Source organism: Corylus avellana, chromosome ca3 (genome assembly GCF_901000735.1).
Source record: "Corylus avellana chromosome ca3, CavTom2PMs-1.0".
Lineage (NCBI taxonomy): Eukaryota > Viridiplantae > Streptophyta > Magnoliopsida > Fagales > Betulaceae > Corylus > Corylus avellana.
Window position 1 is genome coordinate 35,741,988 of NC_081543.1, and position 14,463 is coordinate 35,756,450.

Genomic DNA, 14,463 nt, shown 5'->3' on the forward strand with positions numbered 1-14,463 from the left:
TGAATTGTTTCTCCTAACAAAATGCCGTGAGGCTCCCAACTACGATAATGCTGAGCATGAGAGTATGAGACAAGCCAAAACAATGCTACAGCTTGCAATAATTAAGATAACCCAAATTTTAATCTTCTGAAATCTCAAATTAGATAAGTCAAAATGTTAATTTTAATCTTTAACAACTAAGCCGCGAAAATTATTCATTAAAAAAATAAAAGCGGTGAAAATTAATTATCTAGAAGAAAAAAGAAAATTAAAAATATAAGGGTTTGAGACAAGCCAAATCCACTCCGGGGCTCTCTCTCTTTCCATGCGTGAATCTGGAAATACCCAAATTTAGCAAATACCCATTTCCCCACCATGTGACTTAGCAAGCTGCTCTCTCTCTCTCTCTCTCTCTTTATTACCCATTCTTCCTCTTCTTTCTTTATTATTTCAAAGCCTATTTTTCTTTTGAGTCATCTTGGACTTGGCAGGACTTTGCCAGTGAAGCAAACATGAGTCTTCTCTCTCTCTCTTGCTGCGGGCTTAAAAAACCAGACACATATCAAGTTGATGCGCTGAGAAGCTGATTTTGAAGCATTTGGGTGATGGGTGCTTGAATTCACCTTCAGTGATGATTTGAGGTAGACTTTCTTTCTTGTTTTGGTGAAAATGGGGATTCACCGTCTTCTAGTGCAGCCAAAGCTGCTCAACAGGAATAAAAAATTATTTTGGGGACAATTTAAGATTTTTTCGGTGAGAGAGAGAGTGCTGAAGATAAAAAGAATAAAAAAAAAAAAAAAAAATTGGTGGGACAATTTGTTGAAGAATTTTTTGGTTAGAGAGTTTTGGGAGGACATCTTCAGTAATTTGGGGGGACAAATTTCGAAATTTGGGAATATATATAAAATTTCACATGCTAATATAAAATTTCTGAAAACTTTTGGGGGGACATTCGTCCCCCCACTCATCAACGTACGTCCGCCCCTGTTAATCATTGTTGTTTTGAGAAGAATAAGAAGCCAAAAACCAGAAGTAATAAAAAAAAAACAGGGACTCAATGAGTGCCTTGAATGGTGCAGCTTCGCATGAATGGTCGAAGACCAAGTCAAATTCAGTTTTTTCAACATATGGCCCCATGAGCGACTTTGATCGGCTCCCAAGTCACATCGCATAGGCCCCCGTGCAAAGGGGATACGAGAATCAGACAGTCCTCCTGAGTTGAAATTTGCAGAAAAGGAAAATAGTTTGAAAAAGAAAAAAACAGAGAAGAAGTGTAGACTCCGAATAAGAACATATAAAACCAATTAAAATAACATATGTTGGAAAACTGAGAACAAGGCTGCTTAAATACTCTACTTTCTCTGGATGTGAAAAGATCAATCATTTAGAAGAAAATCAATGGGAGCAATTACCCATCTTTTCGTCTACTCTGTCTTCTTCTCTCTGTTAAGAATCTCTATTACACAAGACTCTATCTCTATTACTCCAAGTCAGTCAATCAGAGACGGTGGCACTACTTTAGTTTCAGCTGGTCGATCATTTCAATTGGGATTCTTCAGCCCAGGTAATTCCAATAGTCGATATGTGGGAATTTGGTACACAGTATCTCCCGACACAGTTGTGTGGGTAGCCAACAGAGAAGCTCCGCTTAGCGATCACTCGGGAGTTTTAAAGCTCGCTGATGATGGAGTTCTTGTGCTTCTTAATAGCACCAATGGTACTGTTTGGTCATCTAATACATCAACAACCCTACAAAATCCACTTGCACAGCTGTTGGACACCGGGAATCTTGTTGTGAAAGATGGTAATGATGATAAACCAGAGAACTTTTTGTGGCAGAGTTTTGATTATCCTTGTGACACCCACCTACCGGAAATGAAGCTTGGATGGAACTTGGTAACTGGTCTAGATAGGTTTATTTCATCTTGGAAGAGCACGGATGATCCTGCTCCAGGTGAGTATTCAGTACGGATAGATCCTCGTGGGCTTCCGCAAAGGGTTAATATGAAGGGAGATTCAATAAAGACTAGAGCAGGGTCATGGAATGGCATTACTTTTACGGGTAATCAAGGGTTAAGGCCGAATCCAGTATTTCGGTATGAATTTGTGTTTAATGAGAAGGAGATCTATTACGATTACAAACTCCTAAACACTTCTGTTTTCTCAAGATTTGTGATAGACCCATCGGGCATTGCGCAACGATTCATATGGGTGGATCGGACACAGAGTTGGGAGCCTTTCTTTACATCCGAGGCAGATCAGTGCGAAAATTATGGCTTATGCGGTGCTTATGCTACCTGCAACATCAATAACTCTCCTATATGTTCATGCTTGGAAGGATTCTTACCCAAGTCTCCAAAAGCTTGGGATTCGATAGATTGGTCTGATGGGTGTGTTCGAAGGACTCCTTTGAAATGCAAAGTTGGAGATGGATTCCGGAAGCAGACGGGGGTGAAATTGCCCGACACGTCTTCTTCCTGGTATAACAAGAGCATGACCCTCCAGGAATGCGAGGGAATGTGTTTGAAAAACTGCTCCTGCACAGCATATTCAACTTTAGATGTCAGGGGAGGAGGAAGCGGCTGCCTGCTTTGGTTTGGTAGCCTTGTTGATATAAGAGAATTCTCTGAGGGTGGGCAAGACTTCTATATAAGGATGGCCATTTCCGAACTGGGTAAGATTTCACTTCTATTTGGAATTTTATTTTTCTTTTATTTTAACGAATGGTGCTGATGGAATGGTTGGTGCCAGCAAAATAAAACTTATACTACTGTATTAAATAGTTGTTGTTGACATTCTTAACATGTATAGATTAGCATACTTGGAAACTGGACTTTGTATGTTTAGCATGCTACAGCAAGAGAAGGATTTATCTTCTCAAATATGTGCAAGCATATCGAAGAAGATGTAGGGCTAACACTGTATTGTGATTATTCCCTGTACCATAATATTGATTTTAGCACTATAGTTATAATATAATATATATACCATAAAGAGGAAGTTTGGGTTTAAAGTTGTTTATGCAGAAGGTGGAAGTTGAATACTGTGAGAAGGGCTGCTGCTTGTAAATGTGTTCTGTTGTTGGGTTGGTATGTTTTTCTTTGAGTTGCTGCAGAATGTGGTTTCTGTAGCAGGGAAGGATGTAAGATGTGGGAAGATTTTGATGTTAGTTGTTTGTATTTGTGTTTTGTTTGTTGTGAAGTTTTTGCTGGTTGATTTGGTATTATACTGTTCTGTAGTATGATTATGTTTCTGCTGTCTTGCTGAAGAGTTGTAATTTTGTTGTTTTGTTAATGAAGAACTTACTCATAAAAAAAGAAGGAAGAAATATAGAGATAGATAACACTTGACATCCTCTTCATGAAATTCTTACACAGTATATATTTCAACACCAATTAATACAATAGTTTTAGTGCCCAAGTCCCACCACAATTGACTAGTTTATAGATCTCACTCACCCCACATAATTCTGTCATGTTTATTCAAAGACCTATATTCATTGAATAGGACCTATAAATTATAAGTCATGGCAAAATATGGTAAAAAAACTAAAGTTGTGAAAACTAATGAGTATCAATAAAATAAAAAAAGGACAAGAAAACAGGTGTTGATATATGGGAAGAAAGTCTTGGTTTAGGTGGGAAGACTAACAATAACTTCATGGAGACAAGAAAACAGGTGTGGATGTATGGGAAGAAAGTCTTGGTTTAGGTGGGTAGAAATTGACAGGTTGATGAAGGAAATGGCCCACAACATTTGTTACGCCCATGTGGAGACTAATACTGACAAACAGAGACATTGTCCACTACCACCGACCGACATATGAACAATATCTGTTGGTTAATCTTCAATTTTTCTCTTTGGATTTTGCTGGATTTTTTTCTTCTTCTATTTTAGACAATAGGACATATGGACAACAATATCTGTTGGTTCAGACTTTTTCCTGCATGTTTTCTGAGGTTGTGTGTTGGTACACAAGATAACATCTTTCAAAGCTTGCTTAATAGGCTGACCATAAAACCACAAGCTAGATAATTTGGTGTTGAGCTCAACTGCTTTATCCACCTCATCTGTTACCCATTTCCCTGTCTAGAATATGGACAAAATAAAGTCTCTTTCTTTTCTTTAGTTATCCTTGGCTGAAATGCATGAATTGGACTCTGTTTTGATCTTTCAGGTCATCTTGAGAAAGAGGGGCAATCCAGCAAGAAGAAACTAGTAGGAATTATAGTCGGCTCAGCATTACTAGTCGTGGGAATGATAATAGTTGGACTGCTCTTATACATATGGAAGAAGAAACTCAAAAAACAAGGTAAATTTGTAAGAAATGAACTCTAATAATAATTGATTAATGATAGTCAATTTATAGCTAAGAAATTTAAATAACTAGGTCTTTCATGGAATGAGATTGGGGAAGGGGGGGGAGAGAAATTTGCCTTTGTAAAAGAATTGTCCAAGATTTTTCTTGCCAATGCATCTCTTGTTATTTTAGGAACGACAAAAGGAAGTCAGAGGAAGGATTATGACAATGAAGGTGGGAAGGAAGATATGGAGTTACCGATATTTGATCTGGCCGCCATAGTTAATGCTACGGATAATTTTTCAAACAACAAGAAACTAGGAGAAGGTGGCTTTGGACCTGTGTACAAGGTAAATAATAACATAACTAGTTTAGCTATATTTTATTATTTTTCAAAATATACTAACTATTTGAGTTTCAGGGAACATTGCCAGAAGGGAGAGATATAGCTGTGAAGAGGCTTTCAAAGAATTCTGGACAAGGACTAGATGAGTTCAAAAATGAAGTTATTTTGATTGCCAAACTTCAACATCGTAATCTTGTGAAGCTTCTCGGTTGTTGCATTCAAGAAAATGAAAACATGTTAGTCTATGAATACATGCCAAACAAAAGCTTGGACTCCTTTATTTTTGGTTTGAACCTTGACCTTGACTTGATTCAAAACATTTATGTTTACTCTTATCCTCCTTCATTGATGAAATTGTTTGATAAGAATTTAGCAAGGTATGTACTAACATGAGTGTGAAATTGGACAGATCAACCAAAGAGAAAATTACTCGATTGGAATAAGCGCATCAACATTATTCGTGGTGTTGCTAAAGGGCTTCTCTATCTTCATGAAGACTCTAGACTGAGAATTATCCATAGAGATCTCAAAGCTAGCAATATCCTTCTAGATAACGATATGAATCCAAAAATTTCTGACTTTGGTCTTGCTAGATCATTTGGGGGAGATCAAATTGATTCCGAGACCAATAGGATTATGGGAACATAGTAAGTATGCTTCAACTTCCTTTATAGGTTAAGTGTAGCTATTTTTTAACTTCTTTTCTTTGCAATGATATTTCGCAGTGGTTATATGTCTCCTGAGTACGCGGAGCATGGACAGTATTCAGTAAAATCTGATGTATTTAGCTTTGGAGTTTTAGTATTAGAGATAGTGAGTGGGAAGAAGAACCGGGGATTTTGTCACCCAGACCACCACCTTAATCTTCTTGGACATGTAAGCATAAAGAGTGACAAATCCTAATAATTTACTTTTTTTTTTTTTTTTTTTTTTGAAGGAAACCGCATATTAATATTGCAGTTTAATGACAATACATAGTGTCATGATGCCCTTGTTATATTGACTCTTTTAATGGTCTTCAGCCAATTTGACAGTAGTTTGACCAACAAAAATTTGGTTTTCATTTCTTTCAGGCATGGAAACTATGGATTGAAGACAGGTCAATGGAATTGGTCGATGAATTGATAGGTGACTTGTGCACTCTATCTAATGTATTACGACACATTCATGTGGGTCTGTTATGTGTGCAACATAGACCGGAAGATAGGCCAAACATGTCATCTGTGGTTCAAATGTTGAGTAGTGAGAGTTTCTTGCCTAAGCCGAAACAGCCAGGTTTCTTTACGGTTTCACTAGAAGATGATTCTTCATCTAGCAAGCATGGAACTTATTCGGCAAACGAAATCACCACTACATCATTTAAAGCACGGTAAATAATATTACTTGAGAGCCAAAACAGAGAGTTTTTATTTTTAATTTAAATGAAGTTATGTAATCTTGATTTCAGCATATTTAGCTGGAAGCTACTATTCTACTGTATAATTATTTAACTTGATTTCAGCAGGATTAGGATAGAAGGGTCAAAAAGAGAAAAAGGTAAATAGCTTTGGCTTATAGCAAGGCTACTTCTACTGTATTCATGTTGTTTATTCATTTAGTGGATAATCTTTACACAGGAGTTAGGACTAGGTTATGCGATTGAAAATATATGTTTTTACTTGCCAAAAAAATATATGTTTTTCTTTGAATAATCTCAAAATCAATACCTTTAATAATACATCCTATAAATTTAGAACTAATTTATCACCAGAAATGCATTTAAAAGTTGCAATTGAACGTTTTGATTAAGCATATTCCAAACCATGGTCTCCGGAACCCTCTTGGCCTTTCAAACTTTTATACCAATCATGTTATGCAATAAATCATGATTAAAGTAAAAAAAACAAACAACTATGAGAACACAAGAATTTATGTAGTTTCCTTGATTTGAATTACGTCCATAGATAAGGGCAATTACTAACAAAAACTGGGTCTGTCATGAGAACGGGCCGGGGGCTACTGTCGTGGATATAATTACTACAAAGCCCACTTGGTCAACCCACTACATGGTAATAATCAAACAATCACAAGTTTATTAAGTGACAAGCATTTAAGGGACCATTTTCAAGGAGCCTCCTATTAAAAGAGATATACATCCTGATGTAAGTACTTTACAAACCCACTCGGTCACCCCACTATATGGTAATAATCAAATAATCACAAGTTCATCAAGTGACAAGCATTCAAGGGACCATTTTCAAAAGGAACCTCCTATTAAAAGAGATACACATCCCGATGTAAGTACTTTCTCTTCCACGCTCTCTCCATTCATATTCTACATGCAAATAATACTATATTACTCCAAATACGAAAAGATAAACCATTAGAAAATCAATGGAAGCCTTTACCCATCTTTTTGTCTAGTACTCTTTCTTATTCTCCCTTAAGAACCTCCATAAGAAGGTGATTCAAGGATGAAGTTTTCATTAACTATAAGCTTTCCTTTACGAACCTGCAAGAAGACATTTACCAACAGATGGATTGTATCAATCAAGATATCAAAGGACAGATGTGTTTGGTAAATAAGGACTAAAAAAGTCTCAGTAATTCTCAATATTTCATTATCAAAGTTATTTTCTTTCTCATTACATTCACTAGTCTTTACAATAAAGAAAACAGAAGTATGAAAGAAAGAAACAAATAATAGAATCAAACTAAAACTTGAGCATTCTCCCAACTATGGAAATCTGACTATTCTAAAGATGGGAAAATCCTAAAGTTGGAAAACTAAAATCTAAGTAACAAAAAAAAAAGAAAAAAAAAGAAGGCAATGAATCCTTTTAAGAAGGAAACACCAACCAACTAATATTGAACCTAATCTAAAAAAGAAGACAATTCAAATTAAACTTGATAGACTACCAAGGTGGTAGCTGAGTTGGTAAAGCAGCAGGGAATAAAGTTCAATTCCCCCCCTCCTTTCTTCCTAGTGGTTACTTACGGGTTTAAATCCGCTTGCGGTAGTAATCCGCGAACCAGATACTACAAAAAAGGGGCTTTACCAACTTGCACTTTGGTGGGCCTATGGTGACGGATTTGCCTTCTCAGACAGTAGCTATGGCTCAAACCAAACATTCTACAACGGGTGAGAACCTTGATGGTCATGCCCAAGGGAAAAAATTACACTGGTCGCCCCTTCCCGCCTTTTTAATTAGAAAAAAACAAAAAAACAAAAAAATTAAACTTGATAGTTTCCTAGTCTAATAAAAGGCATTTTTGACTAAAATTTGGGGTCTTGAAATTAGGTGTAGGTTCTTTCCTTTTGAACTTCCTAAGATCGAATAAAAATGTGCTCAAATGGCATTGCACCAATTTTATTTTTGTTACGTTTTTTCTAGCACCGAAAATAGGGAGTCGTTGTCCTACATCAAAACAAAATTAGCTTTCCATAAAAGATAAGGTTTCTCTAACTCTCTTAACAAAATACTGACTGAAATTTTTTTCATAATTTTTTTTTTTTTTTTTAATTCTTAAAAACGTTTTGTGTTTGAGTTCTTTGTTCATATTTTTATTTTTAGGAAAGAAAACAAATATAGAAAACAACAGTATTAGGGAAAAATATACTTTGGCCCCTAAACTATCACCCATTTTAATTTGCAAATACGCCTCCAAACTTTAAAAAGTGAAATCGAAGCCCCCACATACTATAATTGCGTATAAAATTAGACACTTTTGTATTTTTTTTTTTTTTTTTGTTGCCAAAAATTCCTTTGAAGTTATTAAAAATAAAATTTTAAAAATATAGAAAAACAACCATTTGAAAAAAAAAAATATATATATATGTAAGGGGGTAATATGAAAAGGCCACCCTTTTTGGCATTTTCTGTTTTTTTTTTTTTTGTTTACTAATTTTAATTTTTTAAATGGTTATTTTTTAATAAATTTAGGGGTATTTTGGGTAGAAAATGCAAAAAGTGTCTAATTTGACATGCATATTGCATAGGTAGTTCGAGAAGCTCTTATGTCACTTTTAAAAGTTTAAAGGTATAATAAGTAAAAAATGGATAATAATTCATAGGAGTAAAATGTATTTTTCTCAAAGTATTAAGACTAGGCTCCATTTGTTTCAACGTAAAATGATTTTTGAAAAATGTTTTCCGTATTTTTGGGTGTTTGGTATGACGAAAAATAATAGTCAATGGAAAATATTTTCAATTTGACTGAAAAAACCTTTCTTTTCCGAAAAATGGTTTTCATTTTTGAAAATCATAAATAATTTTTCGAGTTTAAGCATCCCATTCTCAACTTGACAATTCGGGCTAAGATGTTGCCAAAACCCTGCCAGGATTTTACTGGGCCACCGTCAGGGCCCTGCCAAGACTCGACAGGGACACTGTTGAGACCTCGCTGGGACATCGCCAAGACTTGACCGGGACACCATGGCGACTCAGCTGGTCAATTCCCGGTTGGGAACTCGGTGAGACTCAATTAGGACAACGCTGAGTCTTGGTCGAGCCCGGCCAGGACTCGGTTGGAACCTTGCTTGGACTCGGTTGGAACTCACGCGACTCAGCTAGGTCATCGTCGAGACCTATTTTGGACATTTTCATAATTTAAAGTTTAATATGATTTAATGAAAATATATATATAAAAAAAAAAAATAAAAAAAAATAAAATTCCGTACATGTTAAACACCAAAAAAATATTATAGAAAATTATTTTTCACTAAAAACATTTTCCACTTCGAAACAAACAGAGCATTAATGCTGCAGCTTCCATTGAAGGAGAAGGATCCTCTTTATTTCAATCCCAGTTCATTATATTTAGAGGGGTAAAATTATCATTTCACTTTTTGTGGACAATTTTACCCCTCAAATCTCAATTACCTGCTCCTCTCCATGTCAACTGCAATGAATGGTCGAAAAATAAGTCAAATTCAGTTTTTTCAATCTTGGACCCCATGAGTGACCTGATCGGTTTTCAAGTCACATCACATACCTAGGCCCGTTGGCAAATAAGGGGATAGGAGCATCAGACACTCCTCCAGAGTTCAAATTTGTAGAAAAGGAGGATGAAAAAGACCAAGACTTGTGGGGTAAAAAAAAAAAGTGAAAAGGCAAAAAGGAAAAATCCTAGAAGAAGGGTAGAGTACTCCGAATAAGAACAGATACACCAACCATGCATTAGAATAAAGAACATCTGCTAGAAAACCGAGAAGAAGGCTGCTTAAATCTTAATTTCTATGCATATACTACATGTAGATAAACCATTATAAAATCAATGAAATCCTTTCCCCATCTTTTTGTCTTCTACTCTTTCTTATTCTCCCTCTAAAGAATCTCCATTACACAAGACACTATTACTCCAACTCAATCTCTAAGAGACGGTGGCACCTTAGTTTCAGCTGGCCGATCATTTCAATTGGGATTCTTCAGCCCAGGTAATTCCAATAGTCGATAGCTGGGAATTTGGTAAACGATATCTTCCGAGACAGTTGCATGGGTAGCCAACAGAGACGCTCTGCTTAGCGATCACTCGGGAGTTTTAAAGGTCACTGATGGTGGAGTTCTTGTGCTTCTTAATAGCACGGTACTGTGTGGTCATCCAATACATCAAAAACTGCAGAAAATTCAGTTGCACAGCTCTTGGACGCTGGAAATCTTGTTGTCAAAGATGGGAACGTTGATGAACCGGAGAAGTTTATGTGGCAGAGTTTTGATTATCCTTGTGACACACTCCTAGCGGAAATGAAGCTTGGATGGAACTTAGTAACTGGTCTAGAATGGTATTTATCATCTTGGAAGAGCACGGATGATCCTTCTCAAGGTGCGTTTTCATTACGGATAGATCTTCGAGGATATCCACAGTTTGTTGCTATGGAGGGATCTAAAATAAAGGCTAGAGGAGGTTCATGGAATGGCCTCAGTTTTAGGGGTCATGGGGTAAGACCGAGTCCAGTATTTGGGTACGAATTTGTGTTGAATGAGAAGGAGGTCTATTATGAGTTCAAACTCCTAAACACTTATGTTTTCTCAAGATATGTGCTAAACCCATCAGGCGTTGGGCAGCGATTTGGATGGATGGATCGGACACAGAGTTGGGAGCTTTTCTCTACATTCCCGGCAGATCGGTGCGAAAATTATGCCATATGTGGCGCATATGCTACCTGCAATATCAATAACTCTTCTATATGTGCATGCTTGGAAGGATTCTTACCCAAGTCTCCAAACCATTGGAGTTCAGTGGATTGGTCTGATGGGTGTGTTCGAAGGACTCCTTTTTCTATTTTTTTTTTTTTCTAATTCGAAGGACTCCTTTGGAATGCAATGATATACTACATTGGCCTTTTATTTTGCCTTTTTTGGCCTTTTATGTGTCTTTTATGTGCCTTTTTGGCATCAAAATATGCACTATTTAACAAGCATGTAGGTTACGATATACAACATTGGGCTTGCTCCAAAATGAACCTATATAAAAAAATATATGTAAAGGGTACCTAAAAAATTCCAAATGCTATCAGCATCAACAAAAAATAAAAAAAATAAAAAAAGAGTATAGTTAGATGAAAATCATCAGGATGATCAAATTCCTAATTCAAAGTAATACAAATATAAAAATTAAGGAAAACTCAGTTGTTAAAAAGTCTTAAAGTAGATATGCCAAATAAGGAACACAAACATAAACATATTCAATTATACTTCCATCACCATTTGGTCATCTATATATATATATATATATATTAAAAAAACAGTTAGTGGTTTTCAAAAACCCACTAACTGCTAACCGTTAGCGGCTTGTATTAACCGCTTTTAAAAGCGGTTAGCAGTTAGTGGTTAAAGCGGTTAATAAAAACTGTAAGAACACCCCGTGTCCATGCCCGGAAGAAATTAGACCATTTTGTCAGAAGTTTAGGGAGAACAGAGAATATATTGAAACCCCAAAAGAATGAAAGATTGCCTGAGAACCAAGTCTCATAACCGGAAGTTGTTGGTGAAAATCTCCCCCTCTCCCTCCCTTAGAGCTGAACCCAGTGGCCAAAAAAAAAAGAGAATATATTGCTTGACACAAATGAATGAATTCCCTGTTTCTCATGCCACTCACTATGTTTAGTTAGTTACCAAAATACCGAAGCTAAATACATCAGATTTGATTGAGAACAGAACAGTCCATTAATTGCGTAGTCCGAAGACATGTAACTGTTGTAGGAAATCATTGATGAAATCAGCATACTTATGGACAAAGGTTGAAGAATACAAAATATATAGAGATTCTTACTATGGTCCATCCACTCTGCTTTACTTTGCTTCAGTTTCATTTCCTCCAAATATTTTAGCCATGCCAAAGTCTGAAATTTTCAGATTTATCTTACTATCTAGTAAAACATTGCTAGCTTTTAGATCCCTATGGATAATTATTCTGGCTAAATACCTTATTAACCAATGTGGTTTAACTTTTTTATTTTTTGACTCTTAGGGTTTACTTTTTTTTATCACAAGAGGTCCCTTTGGTTTGCCTAAAGACGGAGATGGTCCATCCATTAAAATTTTGTCCAAAATTTGACGGAACACCACGTCAGCACCAATCACAGTTTGACACATATTCATATAATTAATTAATTTAAAAATAATAATTTTATTTTAAAATTGAAAATATTAAAAAATTATATTAAATTAAATTATTAAAAAAAATATTTGGGAGTGACGGCCCTTGGGGGTGGTTCGGCAACCCCAAAGGACCAATTGATTTTTTTTTTTTTTTCATTCTGTCAGAGAATGTTAGGTTGGTTCACAATTCCCTAGACCTTGGCCGACTAGTCAAAAAAAATGAATCTCAACCCCATGGCCTGGCCACCCCCAAATGGCCAAAGAGGGTGCTACGGCCACCCCCAAATTTTTTTTTTTAAAAAAATTTTAATTAAAATTTTTTTTAATGTTTTTAATTTTAAAAAATTCATTTATTTTAATTAATTAATTATATGGACACTTGTCAAACCGTGATTGGTGCTGATATGTCGTTTTATCAAATTTTGGACGGAGAGATTATCTCTGTCTTTAGGCAAATCAGAGGGACCTCCTGCGATAAAAAGTAAACTCTAGGAGTCAAAAAATAAGGAAGTTAAATCACATTGGTGAATAAGGTATTTAACCCGAATAATTATTCCTAGTTTGAATTTTTGTTGAAGATAAAGTTGCCTAAGCAATCCCATTGATAATGTTGAAGCGCTTAGGCCAATCGAATAATTTGTTTTGCCTTGGATAGGCATGTTTTACAACCAAGTTAATACATGCTCTGTATCAATCACAAATGCTAAGGAATAAGGCGTGTCTTTGATTCATACTTATAAATAATGGCTGATGGAGTTCTTTAAGTGGAAAAGACTCATCCCTCCACCTGGATGACTTTATAAACAACAAAATAAACTATAGTTGTGCAGATAGTACTTTCGTATTTCCACCAAAAAATAAAAAAATAAAAAAAATCTGAGCCCTCTTTGTTAATTATTTTCTCCTAAATTTCCAAATAATGGGGGCTCTAGATCTTCATTATTGCTTCCATTGGTGAAACCTTGTTCTGGAGCACATTTGAACTAAACAAGGAATGCATTATCCTTAAGAATATTGAAGGAATACATGTTTCTAAGAATGTTGAAGTGTTTTGACTTCGAAAGGTGAACTCTGCCATTCAACGCGCGTGTAACCAAGTGATACTCACTGATATGCCTCTTCTCCCAACATCCACTTAACCCATCCATGGATGACTTCATAAGGTCAGTTTTCTCCTAAATTTTGTAAAACAACAAGACTTTTACCCGATACAATACATTGATATCTCCAGGGATTGTATATAAAAGTAATGTTATAAGTCCTTCTAAAGTTTTCTTAGGGTCCTTCTAAATGTGATGTGACTTTTAAAATTATGGTTGAATTTGAAATGTGATTTATTGACTTTTAATTTATTAAAAATTCTAAAAGTCACATCACAGGATCCGGCTTAGGTGCGGTAGTTCAAAACTACCGCACCATGCTGTAGCCCAAAACGACCCACATTGGGGTCGTTTTGGGCAATAAAAAATAATTTTTTTTAAAGTAATAATATAAAATTAATTCAATATTAAAAAATCAATAATTAAAAAATAAACGAGCCTCTTTCTCAAATAAAAAAAAATTAAAAAAAAAACAGCCTCTTTCTCCTCTGCCTTGTCTCCACTGCTGTTTCCCATTTAATAATCCAATTGGTCTCCGGAGACTGCAAAATCCGGATAGGTGAGGATCTCTACTGTGACATTTGGAGGTTCTCCGTCGAGACCGACGACGCCCAGTATTGGTCCACCGTTCTGGCTAGGTGTGAGTGCTTCGTGCAGGACTACACGATCGGCGAGTGGTACCCGTCTAACTCGGAGATCGTGGCCGAGGACTCGCTTGCCTTTGCGAAGACGGTGGAGATCGCTGGAGATGGGGGGGACATGTGGATGTTTGACATCGATGAGACTCTACTCTCGAACCTGCCGTACTACGAGGCCCATGGGTTCGGGTTAGTCCTAAATAGTTTGTAGCCGGTATGGGGGTGGATTCAGGCCCTTGGGGTGGTCTGGCCACCCCACAACCAAACCTTTTTTTTATTTTTTTTTTCTTCTTTTGGCCTATTGGGGTGGCCGGACCACCCCTTGAGGGTGGTTCGTCCACCCCCAGACTGGCCATGAAGCCACCCCTGGCCATAATGGGGTGGGCCGGCCATCCCATTTTGGCCTCCAGCCACCCCTTTGATCCCTTTGATTTTTTTTTTTCTTTCTCTTTTATTTTTTTAATAGTTTAGTTTTTTAATATTTTAATATTTCTTTTAAAAAATTATTTTTTATTGCCCA

The 14,463-nt window shown here is 36.2% G+C and overlaps 1 protein-coding gene and 1 pseudogene across 2 annotated transcripts; both read left to right on the forward strand.

Annotated features, from left to right (window-relative positions):
• Window positions 1–1,377: 1,377 nt before the first annotated feature.
• On the forward strand, window positions 1,378–6,218 carry LOC132173741 (G-type lectin S-receptor-like serine/threonine-protein kinase At4g27290). 2 transcript variants are annotated; one of them, XM_059585331.1, is made up of 8 exons: window positions 1,378–2,653; window positions 4,157–4,291; window positions 4,472–4,629; window positions 4,701–4,911; window positions 5,035–5,272; window positions 5,351–5,501; window positions 5,699–5,994; window positions 6,127–6,218. In XM_059585331.1, exons 1-8 carry the CDS (start codon window positions 1,378–1,380, stop codon window positions 6,167–6,169), a joined length of 2,508 nt encoding a protein of 835 aa, XP_059441314.1. In that variant the 3' UTR covers window positions 6,170–6,218. The 2 variants fall into 2 exon arrangements, with proteins under 2 accessions (XP_059441314.1, XP_059441315.1); XM_059585332.1 differs by having other exon boundaries at window positions 6,130–6,218.
• A 1,467-nt stretch (window positions 6,219–7,685) lies between these two features.
• LOC132174513 (G-type lectin S-receptor-like serine/threonine-protein kinase At4g27290) overlaps window positions 7,686–14,463 on the forward strand; it is an 8,914-nt pseudogene continuing 2,136 nt past the window's right edge.